Genomic DNA, 19,666 nt, shown 5'->3' with positions numbered 1-19,666 from the left:
TCTGAAAATCAGCAGTAAAGAGTTGCTGTAATTCTCAAGACTATTTACGTAGTACAGAGAGATGAATTAGAGAAAACCTCAGCAGATGTGGGATTAACAAACTGCTCTCCAGCCTTTATAGCCCCAGGGATGCAGACTGTGGCCAGGCTCTGCCCCATGACACAAGCCAACGGCCATCCACTAGTGCAGCTTGGTCAGCTGGCACCCGCTTTACTACTTACAGCCTCTCTGGGCAGTTGTCTGGCTGATCCAGGTATCCTCCATCCATTACAAACTTTAGCACCTGTTCGTTGGAGAGTCCCTGGTACGGCTGCTCTGCTAAACTGCTTATTTCCCAAAGGACAACACCAAATGACCTAAAAAAGAAACAAGACTCCTGGTGAGAAACATTCTGAAGATCTACAAGTGATAGCCTTATTTTGGAGAACACATACTTTAAAAGAATACTACTATATTTTTAAGAGGGTTTCAAAACAACGTTGTGTTTTGTCTGTACTCAGAAGAAGTCAGCAACTCACAGTGTAAACAACATGCATTAAAATGGTGAGCTCTTGATTCAACTGGGATTGCAGAGTACAACTTACCACACGTCTGAGTAAGTAGTGAAAACACCGTCCTTTAATGATTCGGGTGCCATCCAGCGCACAGGCAGAAGTCCTTTGCCTCCCTTACGGTAATAATCCGTCTCGTAGATATCTCTGGTCATGCCAAAATCTGAGAGAAGCAATTGGGATGTGTTAAATGTCTCTCCTTCCATGCTGCTTTTACTGTGCAACATCTCTAGATGAGTGTTTCCTTCCTTTGACGCCAGGCTATTTTCATACACCCAGTAAGCCTCCTATGCAACTTCCAGCAATTTGTCACCTTGTGATTAACATTCAAAACACTTTCCTTTTCCCTGCATTTTTTCTTTTGTGAACTACTACAGAGCTGTGATAGAGACTCCAGAGTTGCAATTTTTAGTGACAGCTTCTAGTCTAAACATTATTTTTATTCATCTCCTTTAAGGAAAACAGAGCCGTCTTTGCCCTTAAATCCCACTGCCTTGGCTTTAAGTCCAAAGAGGTCTGAAAAACCACCAAGCCTTGAGGTTTCAGTTTATTTTTACATTTTGTATTTACTTACTTCCAAATGGATTTGGGTTAAAAACTGTTTCTTGTGGAAGACAAATGACTTTTTAAAAGGCACCTGACCTAGTGACAGGGTTAGCACAGCTTGCTTTGTTGTGCCCAACACCTTCTTTGTCTTAATACTCATATTACGAGTATTATGACAGAATAGAGGTGATTAGAGAAGTTGCTCTGGTTTTAAGGGAGACATTTTTCTTACTGAAGCCCATACAATTCTTTTACAAGGAAGAAAAACAGAAAAGTTTGCTGCATTTCCAAAGGGAGCCAGTGGAAATCACCTGTGTTTGCTGCATTGCTCTTGGGTTTTATACACGTAAGTATGACCCACAGAATTCTCTTCTGACCACATACTACATACCTCCAATTTTTACAGTGAAGTCCTCTGCAACCATACAGTTACGAGCTGCAAGGTCTCTGTGCACAAATTTTTTGGCATTCAGATAGGCCATACCATCAGCGATCTCTGCAGCCATCTGGATCATTTCTCTCAGCGTTGGCGGTGGACGGCCAGGGTTATTCTATGATAAATAAACAAGTATTAAAAAACAAATCTAGTTAGCCTGTTACACATGTACTGCCTCTCTCCTGTCTGTACCTCAGCATCAGGTCTCAAAGAGCGAAGGTAGCTTTTCAAATCTCCATGTGCCATCAACTCCATGACCACCAGCGTAGGTTGTCCTTTTGAGACCACCCCGAGCAGGCGAACCTGGAAAATAAATGAGACTTTTCCTCAAGGTTGTGTCCAAGCACACTGGGCAGAGTCCAGCTATGAGAACCGGGTGTTATAACAAAGCCAACACCCTGAACAAGAGCTTGGAACGGCACCACAAAGCCACTTAAGGCTGAGAAGTTTTGAAAGAGCAAATGTGAAATGATGCAAGCAGATTCACACATTTTATAAAATCTGACAAATAAAGATCCAAGCTCTTTTGATCAACTGCTTCTGCAGAAAGGCTGCTTTTGTAGGCTGAACACCAAGCTTTAAAAGCATTAGAGAAATATTAGTTATGTGATGGGACTTTCACTTGCTAATCATCTGAGGCAGCCAGCGATGCTTACCACATGATGGCAGCTGAACCCTTTCATCACAGAAGCTTCATTTAAGAACTCGATGCGCTCGCGGAGGCTGGCTGATTCGTTAACGGTTTTCACAGCTACTCGAGTCTCTGGCTCTCCCTTCACAATGTCCTTGGCAATTCCTTCATATACCATGCCAAAGGAGCCCTGTCCCAGCTCTCGGAGGAGAGTGATCTTCTCTCGTGGAACCTCCCATTCATCAGGGACATAGACTGTCAAAACAGAGGGAGACGTTTCGGAATTGAGCAACTATCTTTCAAAAGCCATTTCTACAGTACAACTGCCACAGGATATTGTGGTATGTAAAGACAACCGGAAAAACTCCATGAAGAAAAAGCCAGTCCCATACTGTTGCACTGTCTGAATGACTACACGAGAAATAAGGCACAGAGGAAAGCCCACACTGCTCTCACCATCACTGGCGCTGAGATACTCAGGGTTAGAAGATGCGTAGAGCGGCCCAGTTGGTCCTTCGGTTTGTCTGAAAGGGAAACACAGATTCTTTAGCACATTTTCAGCTTTTGACATGTTACAAATGAAGGCAGTTTGATTAATTCCCAAAGTGTGCAATAAATAGCAACTATCCCAATTTCCAAAGGCACAAAAAGTATTTCCTAAACTAAATTAATGTTATAATCATCATCTAAATTAGAAAATAAACAATTCCAACAATTAAAGAAAACCTTTACATAAAAGTTTTGCTTGTTGTGGTAAAAATGATGTGAAGTTGCACTCACCTCTTTTTCACAAGAACGTAAGCAGCTCCAATAATTCCAGCAATTATTATGGCAAAAATAATCGGAACGATTATAACAGCAATATTAGGCTGAGCATTCACTAAGAGAGAAAGAGAGAAAATTGGAGGTATTACACAGGTCTCAAAATCCAAATCTTCTGTATAAGATCTCTTCCTTGACTAAACAAGAAAGAGCAGGAAGCCAGAGGCTGCTTCAGGTAGAGAATGCAGAGCTGCTCAGAACAAGAACTCAAACTGCTGTTCAACAGCTAAATTAAGTAAATGGACACATTCCTAATTCCAGTTTCTGGAAAACAGATGTACTGGTAAACATTTCATGCCCCTCTACAGGTCCCTGTGCACTCCTTGCTAAGCCCCACCATCTTCCAACTGAAATCTGGGTTCTGATCAAAAAGATGATGTTGAAAACCAAAGAACTCACAATAATCAGCCACGTAGAAATAGGTAGGTTCTGTCCATGAGCCATTTCCAGCCAGCGACGTAGCTCGTATACGGACACTGTAGTTTCCAGGCTGCAGTCCACGCAGTTTGCAGCCCTGCTCACTGGCAAAGTGCTTACGGGAAACGCAGTAGTGTGCTTCCTGCAGGAGGAGGGAAGGGGCAGGCTGTGTTACGCTACCTCTGCAACAACCTCGGGCTCTGTAACAGCCCACTAGGATTTCTTCCTCACCTCCTTCACTGACAAATGTATACAAATAGGGTTTTCACATGCTCGGGTCTTTTCCAAGATAGTGGCTTGTCCTGGATTTACATTTTATAGTTTAGAGTAGTTCAGATTACACACAGCATATGCCATTTGCTGTACTAGAGCTCAGCCCTGAAATCTGACCTCAGCTGGCAAGCCCTCCTGCCCACACGGCACTGGCATGCTGCGCAGGCACTAGGGCTGCTCATAGGCTCTCCTGCTGCTCAGAGCTTTAACTTCTCTAAGCAATTTACATTTACATGTATATTTTCTGTCCTTCTGTGAAATAAAATTTCTAAGAATGTCCATGCAGAAAGTTAGCAAAATAAATACTGGATGAATGGGCACTGTAGAGGGAGATTTTTATTTCTCAACATTACCACAGGTAGACTTCCAGAGGATAAAAATTCACTAGCAATGTTTTATTTCACTTTGGTTCATGCAAAAGGAAACCAGAATGGACAGAACACTATAAGCACTAGGGCTACTGAAAACTGAATGAGGGCTCCCAAGGACTCCCAAGGATTGTTGTCTTGCAGCAATAAACAAATACAAAACCATACTCAGGGCTATACCTAAACGGTGTAAATACACAGCCACGTCTTGTGATGGCATGGGAGGTATCATGCCAATACAAAAGAACCCAGAAGAACCCAGGGAAAGGCAGAAAGGTCTCTACAAGTCCAGCCTCTAGCTGTTACCTTTCAGCAGCCTCCCCAGCACCACCACTACCACAGCTTGTAACAAGAGGGACTGAAGCACGGAGCTACTTCTCCAAACATGCTGTGTTAAGGAAGAAGCAGAAATTCTCACCTCTGTCTCCCCAAGACGTCCGTAATTCACTTCATAAAGCACAATAAGACCGTTTGGCTCCTTTGGTTCCTGCCACTTCAAGTGCACGGTATTTTTTTCAACCAGTTCATGGGTAACAGGACCAACGATGTCATCAGCCTTAGCTAAAAACAAAGTCATGATTAATAATAGTTTTCTTTCATGTCTTTTGCAAAATGCAAAACTGACAATACTTCATCCATCATCTTCTCCTACCAGGACATACAGAGAGCACAGTCCGTGATGTTTCTGCAAAGCAGCTGGCTCTCATGGGAAAAGCAGCATTTTGAAAACAGCCATCAACCCAGAGCAAAGCTCAGGAAGCTAATTACCTTCTGGCATGGTCCTGGCACTGACATAAGCTGCAACGCTGCATCGAGATTCCTGAGCGTCGTGGTTACAAGCGTGGAGCTCAATACGATACCCTGTGAAATGCCGCAGGCCTGAGATAACCAAAGACTCCTTAAACTTAACTTTTTCAAAAGGTTTCTGTTCCTCTGCATTCTCAGATGCAGCTGCAGATGAGTTTGGAGAGGATGCAATGGTGGGTATCACCACAGTGGCATTTGCTACAGAGCCGAGGTCTCTTCGTTTTCTTGATGGCCTATTAAATAATCCATTAGAACGTTATTTGTTATACCCAATATAAATGCATCCACCTGAAAAGAAATAGTTAAAATGGGAGAGCTCAGAGTGCAATCGAAAAGTCAAATGCAAGACCCATATTTGCAATACAAGAAAGAAATTCCAGCGCACATGGCTTTTCAGAATTACATATCCCTGAGATGATTTCCCTGCACAACTGTGTACAGGAAAAAAAAATCCAGGCCTAAGGTATTTGCTTGGGAATTCAAATTCTCCTGAACCTTCTCAGCAGAATAGAGCTCTAGCAGGCTGCCTCGTGGATGCCTTGTACACAGTGTTGCAATGCTTGGGAGTTCATCTCCTACACATTCTAGCTTTGAACAAATGAGGTCATATCACAGCCCCCAACTCTGACGACCTTGGATGTTCCACATATTCCGAGTGTCATAAATTTGCATTTATGAAGCGTAAGACCAGTTTCATAGCTCACTGGAATATATCTGCTGCTTTGAACCCTAATTCTGAACTTATCTATTTCGACAGATAATTTTAACCTTTTCCCCAGAGACCAGATTTATTAAGATCTTTCCAGCAGGCGCATTTAAGACACACGGATTCAGACTACAAATTAGCTGTGCTGTTTGTTAACCAAATATTGCTTCTCAAGTTATTGCACTTCAGTCTGAAAATCAATTTTTTGCTGCCGTAAAAATAGAATCGGCCCCGTGATCTTGTCAACTCCCCTGTTTGCAAGTGAGCGCCACTAGCCAACTTTCATGTCAGATTTCATCAGTAAATAAACAGAATCAGTTCAACGGAATTAAAAACCGTTCAGCATGTAATTCCTTGGGAACAAAAGGAACAAGAATCAAAACAGAACTCCTGCCACACATCCACCGCTAGGAATTCCAGGTTGGGAACCAACCAAGGCGGTGAATCAGTAGCAGTATTTGGTTACACAAAAGGAATTAATGCCATTTGAAAGCAGAGCGGTGTATTTTAAGGGGATGATGATCTTTGTTTGTGTGTGCATGTGTGTGCAGCTATTAAAGGGTACAAAGAGTGACCTGAACTGAACCCACACTTGAGGCATCTCCAGCCTCTAAAAATGTAACAAGCTGTTGAAGCAAATCCGTGCTGCTGAACTGAACTTTCCACTGCCACCCTCTGACTATCGGGCAAATGATTGGCGCAGGACAGCTTTGGCAGGTGACTGCACAGGCTGGGTCTTTGTCTGCAACCCCCAGCCCCACTTCCTGATGTTCCTTATGCTCAAACAGCAAACGCAACCAGCCGGAAAGCTGATTTTAAGATTTCCTCCAACTAAACATTGGGTTGGACGCTACGACGTAAGCACATTCGTCCACCTGATGAAAAAACATGATGCCAAACGGCAGGTTTGGCAGAGCACATTCCAGCTTCTCGTTTTCTCTTCCCCTAATTACTAATTAACTCCAGAGACATCATTTTGGAGTTGCTGTTATCTCAGCCTGCGCATTGTTCTGAACAGTGTCCCCTAACAATGGGGCAGAGTTCAGAGACCCATGTCTGGGTCATGCCAACTCCCTCCCTTAGAAGCAATCTTTACAGTCAACCAGGATCTTGTTTGGACTTCAAAACAAAGCTGCACACCACTGTTTACAAAGTGTGGATTCAGCTGTTCCTCACGTTCAAGAGAATTTTGTTTTTCACAAGTAAAACAGTAATTTGACTACTGATGCAACACAGAGTAAAACACAAGAATAACTTCTTCCTCTGGTAACAGAAAACAAGAAAAGCTTCTGAAGCTGTAAACACAATCTTCCCACATTTATTATCCTAGATTTGCAGCAATTTTCTTGCCAAATTCGTTGCATTTTCAAACAATTGATGCCTTCCCTAGTTGTTCCACTGCAACTTCCATTAAGATTCATGGCCATTTCAGCAGCTCCAACGACCTTCCCTGCAAAATGCCCAGACTCCAATTCCTTTTCCCCCTACCATCAGAGCCAGTCAGCGCATGTGAGGGCTTCAGGTTCAGGATTGGATGAAGTGAGAAGCCATCACATGCAACATGAGGTGAGCTGAGGGATTTTAAAAATGCATTAGCTAGCTCAAACCAAGTTTTTCCACACACCTGAAACTGGCACAGGCTGTCATTGCTGCTGCAAGAGCAGCTTGCCTCCCTTCCCCCTTGTGCTGGCACCAGCATTTACATATTTGTCTACACAATTAATCAGACTGGACTGGGAATCCTAGAAAAAGAAGTTGCTTTTAATGTGAGTCATTTCTCAGACCTGTAGCCCATTAATGTGTGTAATGACATGAGCGTGTGTGACAGAAAGAGAGACGGAAGGACAGAGACAGAGAGAAGGGTGAGACTGCTGCTGCAGTAGAGATGGTTGAGAGTACACATGAGAACACATCCTGAATAGCAGCCATTTACCTCCCCTCTGCCTCTCAGGACTTTTATTACTTTTGAAACCTTTCCATGCTTTCCACAGAGTCATGGAGCAGTTGAGGTTGCAAGGCACCTCCCAAGATCATTTAATCTGAGCCCCTGCACAACGCAAGGGCAGCTAGAGCAGGTTGCTCAGGACCACATCCAGCTGGGTTTTGAGTACCTCCAAGGACTGAGACTCCACAACCTCCCTGAGCAACCTGCTCCAGCGTTCGATCCCCCTTTTGCTCCAATCTGTGCAAAACTCGTTTCGATGTAAGAGCAAATAACACAGGAAAGAAGAAACAAAGCATCAGCTTCTGATGGCCACTTTGTTCAGCTACAAAGGGAGGTTTCAAAGCAGGTGGCGTAAAGATACCCACTAGCTCCAACTAGAAACGTGGCTATGGCAAGAAATGTTTAGACACTTTTAGTTTGCTTTGCCTGTGCCAGAGCAAATCAGCCCACAAGACTTGTGACAGTATCTCCTGGAGTAGCTAGTTAGCTGTGCACATGGGGAAGGAACAACTTCTGGGATTTCCAGCAGGGTTCTGAGGAAGTCAGGTGGGATCAGACCCGGACCAAAGCAGGGCATGGCAGATCTGCGGGACAGCCTCGTACTTGGCTGGATACTGCACAGGGATCCAACGGCTGGGAACAGGACAGAGGGGGAAAATGGTACGTGGAAAACAAGGAGACAACACATAGGGGGAGTCACTTCTCAACTGCACTGTCTTCTGCACCCTGCCAACTTCTGTCCTCGTCACTGAAGTTCCTCCCTGCGACCAGCAGAAGGCTTCTTATCTCAAGGGGTGTCCACACAGCACCTCGAGAGGCTGAAACTATCAGGAGCATCATAAAAGAGAACCTGAAGTAAAACACATTTCGTGCTCAGTTGCCAGGCTCTAGACAGGCTGCCCTTTGAACGGGCAATAGGCACAGTATTTACAGGAAAATTCTAATTTATGTTGCCACAGCCTGAAACTTGTCAGAGAAGAGAGGATGCATGTCAGCAGGACGGTATCTTTACTGCTCACTTGTAACAGAAGAGGCTTGTGCTAAAAAGATTAATTAGCCTGGGAAAGTAGAGATTTCTTCCTTAGCAGGCTGACAAGGTGGCACATCCTGGTGATTGGTTTCTTCCTAAAATACATACCCCAGAAACTGGCCTGAGAAGCATCCTGGGCTGGCTGCACAATAAAATAAAAATAAAATCAAATAAAAACAGGAAAAGGAAAAAGAGGAAAAAAAAGTAATCAGATTGTCAGTATTGTTTGCCTACATCAGGAGGAGTTTGGCTTTTGTACATGGCTTGTTTCTCCTCTGCTTTTAAAGATGGTGTGTCCTGCCAGCACTTTGCACACTGAAACTTGTCCTGATCAGCACTAAAAAAAAAAGAAATAGCAAACGGAGTGACTGCACAAACTTCCACGTGACTACTGCAGGCATCAAATCAGGACTCCCAAAGAAGAGACACTGCCTACAATTCACTCAGTTATACAAAAACACTCGCTGAAGAAAGGTAGCTTTTGTCAAGCAGCTGCAAGTAAATGTTTAATAGCTAAGGGCAGGAAGCAGAGAACAAATTTAGAGCACAAAATACATGACAGTGAAGAGGGTAAATCATTACAGCCTAACCTGATTCCCAGTGCTTCCTCTGTAAGTTGCATATGAAGTGTGAAGACATTCAACACCACTTAATGTGACACTGTGTGTGCCATTCAAAACAGGACATTCACCACCCACAGCACTTGCATTCCTCATGGTATTGGAAGTATTTCCCAGACTAAGTGCAAGGAAGACCGCAAATACCGCGCTAAAGGACAAGGCTGTGGCATGGTAAAACTTCCCTTTCTTTTCAACTGGATGAGAAGCTAGATCATGAAATTTTAAGACAGAAAAAAATGGCTATTTTTGGCCTCACAGAAGTTTAAGTGAGATACAGGGTTTTAGCTATTTGTTGTGGATTTGCCCTTTATTCTCAGGCTGAGGAGAATTCAGAGACAGGAAATAGAGAGGAATCTTTCAGATCTGTAATACCATTAGTTGTAGGCACTCAGCTCTCACCAGCCTCCGACACACATTCAGCTGGACTTGACGGTCCCATGGAATCCCAGACAGACAAGCAACACGGCCGTGTCCAGCCCCACACTTTTGTTTAGTAACCAATTACACTTCCCTACCCCAGACTACGTGGGCAGCAAGTTTTGCTATTCATACCTGGGGACGAAAACCTCGTTGTGAAGGTAGTTCTCAAACGTCTTGCGGAAAGCAGACTCTTCCAACTCCTTTTGTATTTGAGAGTCTGTTTTAGGACAGGAACAACACTCTCCGCTGACATCTTCATTTTCACTTTGATTGTACTTCTGAGGGTCTTCAGATTCAAAAGGAGGAGACCACGTCCTTGAGGGCAGCTTTAATCCTACGGACAAAACAATTCTATTATCACTCATGCTTGGCATGCCAGAAGCAGATGTTTGATCTTAGCAAGATCCAAAACTAGAGTACACAGGATTCATACCACATTTAGGCCTCCCACGGTCTCATATCTAGGGTTGAGCAGTGTTCCCTCTCTTACAACAGGGCCTTGATTCAAAACTATGCTAGCTCTGAAATGAAGCTCAAATGCTGCTGTCACCAGAGTCCTACCCCTGTTCACCTCAGTTTGGGTAACACAGAGCTGCGGAGAGACAGAGTCCTCAGTGAAACTCTGAATCCTGAAATAATTCCAAAACCTGAAGCACAAGGTGCCTTCAAAAATGAACTTGGCCACTGATCTCCAGAAACACTGCAGTGTTTTACTTTACTATCTCCATAGCTGCTATTAAACTGGTTACTCAGTTTAAAAAGAACAAGCGCAGAAGGGAGATGCACAAATAAAAATATATGTTAGATTACTTCATGAAAAAATGGTTTTGGAGATTGTTTGCATGTGACTTGGCAACAGTGACTGATGTATAATGTGACTGAACAGTGGGAGAATGCAGCTACATGGCAGCCTGTTTATTGTACAACAGACTTCAGAACAGCAAAATTAGGCATCCTGAGCACCTCCAGGGTGTGTGCAAAATCTCCATACAATGCTGAGATAGCTCCACCATCTGGAAGGCCTGAAAGAAGGGCACAGAGAAAGAAGTGGAACTCACCCTTTAGGCAGTAATCGAGTTCATACAGCTCACTGTCTTCGGCCTGCTGCTGCCAGAACACCAGGTAGTGCGTGATGTTCCCGTTGGGCTCTGACGGGGGCTTCCACTTCAGAATAATTTGGGATGAAGAGTTGGAAACAGATATCGGATCTAACGGAACTGATGGAACTGGGTGGGTGGAAAAGAGACAAGAGGTCACTTCCACTGCTCTGAGAGAGACCTCGACAAACACAGGGAACATTTCCATTTCCCTGGGAACAAGCAGTGCTCTCTGTAGTAGGCCCACTGACACCCAACAGTCCTGCAGCAGGACACACCAGCGTACACAAGCCCTACACACAGCACGTGGAAAAAGTGCACACTGCCACCCCCTCCCCATCCAGGGAAGCATACAGTCTTCCATTTCTTTAGGAATACCTTCCTACAAATGTAGAGCAGCAGTGTTAGGGGAAAGATTCATAGATATGGGACTCTCGTGACTACCAGCCAGAAGACAGGTCTGTTTTGCTTTTATATTTGCAATGTAACATTAATTTAAAATAATACTGACCAGTAGCATTGGTCTGGACATAGATGATTTCACTCTTGGCACCGTATGTCCTTCGTTCATCTGAGAAGGTGACCAGGGTTTTAACAAACACAGCATATTGTGTCCATGGCTTTAAGCCCCTAAGAAGCCAGCCTGGCTGGGCCTGGGCTTTGGGCTCGTTTGACCGTGGCGGTGGGTCAACATCCACAACTGTCCAGCTATTTGACCCACAAGCATCTTGTCCATCAAACTCCGTCACATTTTGGTAAGGACTTAAAAAAAAAAAAAAGAAAAAGGCTCAGATTAACAAAATTCCAATTTCGGTCTTCTGGGAACATCATTTCTAAAGACATCCACAAAAGTTACAATCCCTTACACCTTGCAGAAAGTCTGATCATCTCTCCTATGTATTCTGAAAATGAAGCACAGGGGCCTTTGTAACCCAGCCTCCTAATAGCATCACAGATCAGGTACCACCCCACAGCCAATCCATACAACTAAATCTCAGCTAATTATTTTCAGCCTAATGGAAACCAGTTTGGTAACCTTGATTTTTAAAAGACTGTTTCCTACCTAAACGGGAATAAATGCCTCCTTATCCTATGGAGATGGATAGAGCATGCAAGTCTAGAACAGCTGGAACAACTGATGTTTGGGTTGCTCTTAAATGAGCAATTTTCACTGTATACAACTAAGTTAAGTCAGGGAACTTAATGAGCATTTATATAAAAGGGTAACATCAGAAACTTAAGTGTAGGGTCTGTGACTGTCTGGCTCCTAATTAGCTATGACCACAGCAGTCTTAATATCTACTCTTTAGTGCCAGCTGTTGTTCGTGGAAGCCCAGCATGGCTATCGTTTTGTAGCCCAACCATGGGTTACTGGAGCTACCCTCTCCTTAAGCTGCCACTTACGCTTCTTTGTAAAAAAGCATAAATCCCAGAAGATCACGGAAATCAGGCGGCCAGTACGGCTCCCACTTCAACAGGATCTTGTCATGAGATGTTCTAATAGAAGAAAATTTCAGCAATTCATTTTCACCTATAACAAAAGAGAAAGGACAATCGTTTATTTAATGCTAAAAAAGAGTTTTCTGTTTTTCATTATTTTAGAAGTTTCTGTTCTCCACAGATAAATATGAGAACCTTGGCATTGAGAACTACTCATTAAAAACTTATCTTACTTCCACGTTATTCCTGCCTTAAGCCAGGGGTTGGAATAGATGACCTCCCAAGGTTTCTGCCAGCTTCATTTTTTTTTTTATGACTTTAAGAAAATAAACCCAAGTTTAACTAAAAGCTAGGAAGTGGGAAATCTAAAGGAAATACATTTTTAAATTAATGACAATATATACAGCTGAACCCAGCAACTCGGTTTGCACAGTTTTTGTAGGCACTGCCTTCAGAATGAGTGAATTCTCAGCCTTGCCCGGGAGTAGCACAGTCCCTTCGCAAACAGGAGCGAAGGACAACAAACAGTTGCAGGAGGGTGGAGTTTTGATTCTCAAGGGAAGCATTACGATATGGTATGTCCAAACAGCCCAAGAAGTACAAACTGTGTAGCTCTGATGGGATTTGCCATTCCTGCAGTAGCTGCACAAGGGAGGAAGAACATTCATTTCGCTGCCCCGCATCCAGAACAAACAAGGTGTTGTGCCCTTTTTTTATTTTTTCGTAAACAGGATGCTGCCAATGTGAAAACTAGCGTTGAAACATAAAATCAAACAAAAAGCCAAACATGCTGGCAACGTGTGGTTTCAGGTAGGGGGTGGCATGGAGAACAGCAGAGCAGAGGGGGGTGAAAGCTGGCAAAAAGAAACGCGACCGTCTCCTCCAGCTGCCTTTAACACAAAGCCATCAGCCAGCCTGGGAGCTGCACACAGCCACAAGAGCTGCATTTGGACCCCAAATCCAGTCTCATCCCCAAATGTGGGAAGATCCTGCCAGTGTCTCAGGGGAAGAGATGACCTTTACAGACAGCTAACGCCTTGTGCTGCCTTCACTCTGCCCAAGCTGGGGCTGCGATATCCCGGAGGGTGCGGCTCCATGTATGTTTTTTCACTGGTACTGCCAGTTTTTAGATAGGTAGTCATTACGTTCCCCACTCCCCACTGTGCTGGCAAGGCTCTGTGTGTTGATATGTGGCAAACCAGACCAGGAAACTGATTCAGCTGAGGGATCTTCAGTTTTAAGGTCTGTTCACAAATAGCTACATCGCATAACGAAGGGCAGAATTGGGGAAGGGGACGTTTAAGCAGCATTGCCACCAACTGCAGAGAAACAGTGCTGCCACAGGATGTGCTAAGCAGTATTGCAAGCTAATAAAAGAGCAAGGAACTGAAATCATAATTCAACGAACACTGGGGGCTGCAGTGGCAATACCTGCTTAAACCTTATGTGCCATCTTGCTCTTGATCCTGTGTGATTTAAAACTTTGTGGGGCTACAAAATAAATCCAAGCAGAGCTGAGACACAACACAAGCTAAGAACAGCAAGCAGAAATGGCTTGCTGTTTTTTACCCCAGAGTACTTCTTCAGTCTGGTTCACTATGTAGCCTTGTAAATTTTCCTGGCATAAACAGGGAACTGGGATTGTGTGTGGCACAGAATGGGAACAAACAGCAGGGTTGGGATGTAATTATGGCATTATTGCTGCCAAAATACCTGTCTACAAAACTACACCTTCAGTGGCATGATTTTAGTTAGAGCATAAAGCAGCACAGCATGTTTGCTCCTTAGCCATGCTGATACAGGCATTGTGTTATTGTTGTTGTCAAAGGAAGCTACTAGCTTAAAAACCTTTAAAAGGCGTAGCAAAAATTGTTGGAAAAATCTCTCTGACAGTTGCCACAGCAACTCCCTCAGATGGCTCCAGAGATGGGTGAAAATCCTGTTCCTCCACTGTGTTTATTGTGTGGGCATATTGTCACCTCAAGACATGGGGAAAGAAGATTATGACAATTAAGCAGGTACTCAGCAGTAACACCAAGTCCTAGTCTGGACTGGGGTTACATTGTGCTACACTCTTCAGAAAGACTCAACAATGCCCTCAACCCTGAAAAGTCTCACAGCTGAGCACACAAAGAGAAAACTGCTGAAAACCAAAGCTGCCAAGGTAGGCTCCTGGCCAGATGCAGCACCCAGGAGTACTTTTACTCATGGCATATTGACAGTATCACTACTGTGTACAAGCAAGCAGCAAGTCACATGCCTGGTGCTTTACCAAAAGGACAAGGACAGTCCCTGGACAAAAAAAAAATCATAGGCTAGGCTGAGAGACATTAAGAGCATGAGGTTAGCAAAGACAAAGGGAAAGGAAAATGATGCAAGTCTCAGTGCATTCTGGAACTTTCTTACATGAGGCTTGATCGCCGTTTGTCTTCAGGGCTATGTCGTTCCTTTCCTGACGCCCCTTAGTCCCAGAGATCTCCTCCATCTTATGGATTTCTGACAAACACAGTTTGGGATTATAATGGAAGAAGAGTTTGCCTCGTGCAATAGTGAGGTTGTGTTTACTCCAGTCCCAGAGCTGACGAAGGTTCTGGTTGTCCAAGGCATAAAATGAATAATTCCTGAAAGCAGAGAATGAAAATGTGGGTTGGGAGGAGATCCACTAAAAGTCCTTCCCCCCCTCACCCGCCCTTATGCACTAATCTAGACACCAAAGAGAAAACAAATGCAAACTATCTTCCCTGGCAGGCCACAAGCCATGGGCAGAGGAATGTTTAAAAATAACGTAGGGATTGTTTATCAATACAAATCACCCTGATAGCACCAGTACTCCTTACACTTCAAAGCATTAAAATATCTTTTGAAAGAACTCACCCAGCTTCTAATGTTTCTCCTCTGATCAGATGTAGTTTACGAAAAAAAGAAAGAGAAACCAAGGCATAAGACCGGCGAATTTTTAGGTAACCTGAGATTTCTTCTATCAAGCCAAGATTCGCTTCTAGCTCAGCTGCTATGTTATCTATGGAGAGAAAAACATTGGTTTTAGTCTTCTGATAGCATGGAGAGAAACACTGATATCAGAGCCCAAGCAGATTACAGGGTACTGCTCTGCATAAATCCAAAAGATCTTACAAAAATCAGTTAGCAAAAAAAAAAAAAAACAACACCCCAATGACTATGAGAAGAGCCTTTACTTTGCAGTTATTTTTCTGAATCGCTCTCGGATTCAGAGAGCGGTCAAAGCTAAAAAGAAAAGCCCCAGCTCCTGGATGGTGTCATATTCACTGATCTGACACCCAGGGCTCCCTACCCCCTTACTCATGCAGAACTTACTTCCTCCCCGGATATTTATAACTAAGCTTCCATTAACAACCGTGCAGCCACGGAGCTCTTGTGCTGATGTCACCGAATCGATAGTCTTCTCCTTCCCAAAGTCGCAAACCTTTGGACAAGGCCCTGCGCAGGGAGTACAGTGCAGGCTGAAAGACAAGAGAGTCGAGAACACAGATGAGATGCTTCTGCAGAACATACTCTGGGGGCATCTCCAGCAGTTCTCAAAAGCAGAGCAATCGACACAAAGCAAAAGCATCCTGACAATACACCGTGGGAGTCACTCGCAGTGTGCAGCACAAGGCTCTGAAGAACTCCAAATAACCGCTGGTTATTCTTAAAATTGTCATTTCCATATTTCACACTCTAGTCACTCTGTCCTTTCTACACAACAAAAACCAGAATGAAGCAATTCTGACTATTTTGAGTAGCCCAGTCACCACGATGCTGTACAGTGCTACGCACACCCAGGGCTTCAAGATCAAAAAATCCATGCCCATTCTCCACCCCAAGAGCATTAACCAAAAATGTAATTGATGAGGGGATTACTGGCCATTCATCTGGGAATCCAGTGATTAAGGACTTCATGTAAAGTTGCATTGAAAAAAAAGGCAAGCAAGCATGTGCTTTGTGCTCTGGGGAAATGCTGCTTAAATGGCAGCAAGATGATTGCTTGCCCTGGTCATAACACCACAAGAATGTGTTTCCAACTAGTTCTGAGAAATAAATGCCCTAGGAGAAGTGCAGTGCTGCGAGGTCCTACTGACAGCAGCCTGGAACAAGTAGAGGAGAGAGTAGAGGGCTGCTGTTACCCCAGCAGCACATCAGCTCTGGGGGCTGCTGGTTCATTCTTTCGAACAGCAAAACAGGAAATGGAATAGAAAGTCCTGTTAGAGCGAATTCCCTGAATTTGTTATGTCAGGAGCAAACACATGCGGGCACAAAGCTACCAATATTCATAGGAAATCTGACTCATCACAATATATAATGTTATTGCGGGACAAACAACGAAGTTTTCAGCGATAAACAGCTCAGCAACATAAATTATTTAACTTCTTTGTTGAAAAAGCCTGGGAATAGTCGGAATGGCTGTTCCCTGCTTTGACTCATGCTACAGTTGTTTGTTACATTGTCCATTTATGTCTGGCACAGCTTGAACCTGCTCAACGAAAGTAATTACAGGGACGAGGGACAGATATTCTAAGAATGATCTGATCAAATACGCTATGCTCTCTTGATTAGACACAATTTTTCCCTATTCTGCTTAAAAACAAAGCTTTCTAGTCTGAGGTCGGCTTTGGAGGGGAAGGTAAGCAGCGCTACTGATGCTTCTCATTCTCCCTTGTCTCACTCAATTACACCAAGACCACAACCTGAGGACACTCCTTTTCCTTGTCCTCTCCTTCAACCCCCCTCTCCCAGTTTTTCCGGACTTGAGAGTAAGAGAAGCAGAATAAACTACTGGCACACCACGGGTAAACCTGTCTGCTTTTAACGGCTTGAATTAGCAAGGTATTAGTTTGCAAATCATATTAAAGTAGACCAGGTAATTATCACAGGCACTCAAGCACCAGGAACTTTTCCTGGCCTTGAGACAGAATACAAAAACCCTCTATCCAAGAGGAAGAAAAGGACACAAAACAACAGAAAAACACCCAAACTACAGCTCGGTTCCTTTACTTGGGGACGCTTGCACTTACTTGCTGGAATTCATGATGTACCCCGACGGGCATTCGTGAACACATTCGTTGTTGTGGATAACGTGACACCCCGACTCCCTGGCGTTTTTGCATTTGTTGTGCAGCTCCTGGCAGAAGCTGAAGGTCACGCAGCGCCAGCCCTCAAAGTGATAGTAACCGGGCGGGCAGGCATCCACGCAAGTGCCATCAAGGTAGAAGTTGCGGCACGCCACGCATTTCTCGGGGTTGTTGGGCTCCGTGCAGTCCCCCAGGCATTCGCTGTGACAGCACTGGCCATCGGAGGTGCAGCCTTGCGACTTGCAGGCAGCTGGACAGACTGTGAAGAGAAAAGATAAAAAGAAACTGAGTGTCACAGGACAGCCCAGCGAAGCACGACCACAAAAGCCTTAGCAGCAACCACACTTTGTCCTGCCAGGCTTGGCGACCTTCTTTTCAAACAGGCACCCATCAAGCGCAGAAGTCTGCCTCATCTCCTCTTTTCAATTACAAACTCCAAATTTTCATAATATTTTTGAAGCGTGTTGCCATTCACAGCTCATTAAAGCTCATCTTCAAAAATAGAAAATCAAGTTTTCCTCTTCTCTCTGCCCAGCACTGGGAGGCTCCCAGGAGTGCTTTGGTGACGCCAACCCTACTCCTGAAGCCCAGAGGCGAGGAGATCCACGCAGTGCAAGCTTTCCAGGCTGGGACAGATACTTCCTTAGTTTAAGAAACTGGATTTCCTATGAAAATGCTGCGAATAATGCATGCCCAACAATACCTTTACATAACCCTTCAGCTTCCTATCTGCGTATCACCAGTTCCCCAGGAGGAAGCTGCTGCCCTGGAGCCAGCACAAGCTCGTCGGCGATTCTCCCAGCCAGCCCGAGAAGAAGGGCACCCACAAGTGCTTGAGGTTTTTCTGGCTTGCTTTTTAATTATCCATTACTTAGTGCCTCGCAACACTCTTAATGAGCGGTTTGGGGCTTTGAAATGGAAAGCAAGCGGCAGCAGAGCTCAGGGCAAAACACCGTGACTAACGCTGACCCAGGAGCTGGAGGGGACGTGGAGCAAACCGAGTGAAGCGTGGTCCTGGCACCTCGCTGACTGCTCAGCACCTTCGCCCTCGGTCTCACTGCTCACACGAGGCTGAACCAACTGCACCCAAGAGCTTAATCCAGAGCAAGCACGAAAGCCAAGTGCAGCTTTGATGCTGCCATTTAAACCACAGGAGAGAGAATTTGAGAGCAAGGGAATGGGGACATGGGCCTGGATTTAACTGCATGGCAGCACAGAGCCTCTGACCCCAAATTCCCCCGAGCTTTCTGTCCATAGAGAATATGCAGTCCGAAAAGAAATTCACCTGCAGCAGGAGGGAGGAGGCATTGCCACGAGCTGCTGCCCACCCCTCCAGCCTCCCAACAGAGGCTTTGCCACCCCAGTCAGGATGCTAAAAGCAGTGAAACCAAGAGCCCCTGGGTCAGAAAAGTGCATGCCTCTTTATCCTCTTACCTCCATTGAAATGATGCCAGGTTCACAGCAATTCTCACAAGTGCAAAGTAACAGAAAAGAGCAGAGAGGAAACAATATAAAATACCACCCAAATTAGGATTTGTATGTGTTTTGTTTTTTTTCTGGAAGAGGCTATGACTGCATTTCAGCACAGCAACGCTGTCCAACCCTGGGCAACGCCAGCTCGTCGCTTGCCCCACAGCTTCCAGGAGGGACGGTTTCTAAAATGAATGGGTCAAGGCAAAAACCCAAACCCTACGGAAGGTGACAGCACAAGGAAGGATATGATCAGGCACGCTTACTCTGCCGCTCACACAGCCAAACCCTGCTGCCTGATGCCTCCAGTCCAGGGTACTGACAGCCCCCAAACACGCCTGCTAACTGCACTAGCGATGGACAAACCCAAGATTTTCACCTTAGGCAACGTTAGGTGAACTGCATGATACAAAAAAAACTCCTCAGAAAAACAATCCGCAAAAATAAGGCAGATAAAAGTACAGAAACTGCCCCTCTCTCCTACAGAACAAAACAAAAAAAAGCCGCGACGGTTGGCCTAAGGAGTTCATTTTTCTTGATATTCAGCGTTGGAGCAGGAGGGGCTTTTCTTGGGGACGTTCCAGGCAGACTGATGTACAGAGGCTAAAATGTTATTTTTAACTTCTGGCTAACGCGCGAGCAGCCCAGCAGCAGAATGTGGTTTAGTTTTAGTCAACCAAAGGAGCAGCACGCAGGATCCATGGTACAGCGTGCTACCAGTGTTTTTACCATCAAATCACCAGCTGTGGTTAGGAAGAAAAAAAACCCTCTGCTGTGCTCAGCCCCTGCTAAGGGATTGCAGAAGTGTGCTAAAGGAGTTAATGCCCTTCTTGGAAGCAGCAGCAGGCGCTGCGGTAGGCGGGATAGCGAAGATGAGCAACCTCTGGTTTGTTCCAGCCTGACAAATCCTTTGAAAAATATGAAATAGCTGAAGTTGAAACTCTCTCCTAAGGTTAATTTGACCTCGTAAATATCTGACTGCTCCCACGTCAGGTATCTT

The 19,666-nt window shown here is 44.7% G+C and overlaps 1 protein-coding gene across 1 annotated transcript in view; it reads right to left on the bottom strand.

Moving 5' to 3' along the window:
* The window catches only part of INSR (insulin receptor), a 55,395-nt gene that overhangs the window by 6,899 nt on the left and 28,830 nt on the right, over window positions 1-19,666 (bottom strand). The window contains exons 3-20 of the mRNA XM_084302574.1: window positions 17,140-17,455; window positions 15,443-15,588; window positions 14,984-15,128; window positions 14,516-14,730; window positions 12,074-12,200; window positions 11,181-11,431; window positions 10,631-10,798; window positions 9,705-9,906; window positions 4,813-5,084; window positions 4,463-4,605; window positions 3,386-3,545; window positions 2,945-3,044; window positions 2,621-2,688; window positions 2,190-2,419; window positions 1,726-1,836; window positions 1,489-1,648; window positions 585-714; window positions 222-356 (exon numbers count right to left, since the gene is read on the bottom strand). Of these exons, the coding sequence (XP_084158700.1) occupies window positions 222-356; window positions 585-714; window positions 1,489-1,648; window positions 1,726-1,836; window positions 2,190-2,419; window positions 2,621-2,688; window positions 2,945-3,044; window positions 3,386-3,545; window positions 4,463-4,605; window positions 4,813-5,084; window positions 9,705-9,906; window positions 10,631-10,798; window positions 11,181-11,431; window positions 12,074-12,200; window positions 14,516-14,730; window positions 14,984-15,128; window positions 15,443-15,588; window positions 17,140-17,455 (3,079 nt within the window). The remainder of the gene's footprint in view (window positions 1-221; window positions 357-584; window positions 715-1,488; window positions 1,649-1,725; window positions 1,837-2,189; window positions 2,420-2,620; window positions 2,689-2,944; window positions 3,045-3,385; window positions 3,546-4,462; window positions 4,606-4,812; window positions 5,085-9,704; window positions 9,907-10,630; window positions 10,799-11,180; window positions 11,432-12,073; window positions 12,201-14,515; window positions 14,731-14,983; window positions 15,129-15,442; window positions 15,589-17,139; window positions 17,456-19,666) is intronic.

Source organism: Netta rufina (assembly GCF_964035555.1).
Source record: "Netta rufina genome assembly, chromosome: 28".
NCBI classification, from domain to species: domain Eukaryota; kingdom Metazoa; phylum Chordata; class Aves; order Anseriformes; family Anatidae; genus Netta; species Netta rufina.
The sequence above is the reverse complement of the archived record's forward strand: the minus strand, read 5'-3'. Positions and strand labels throughout refer to the sequence as shown.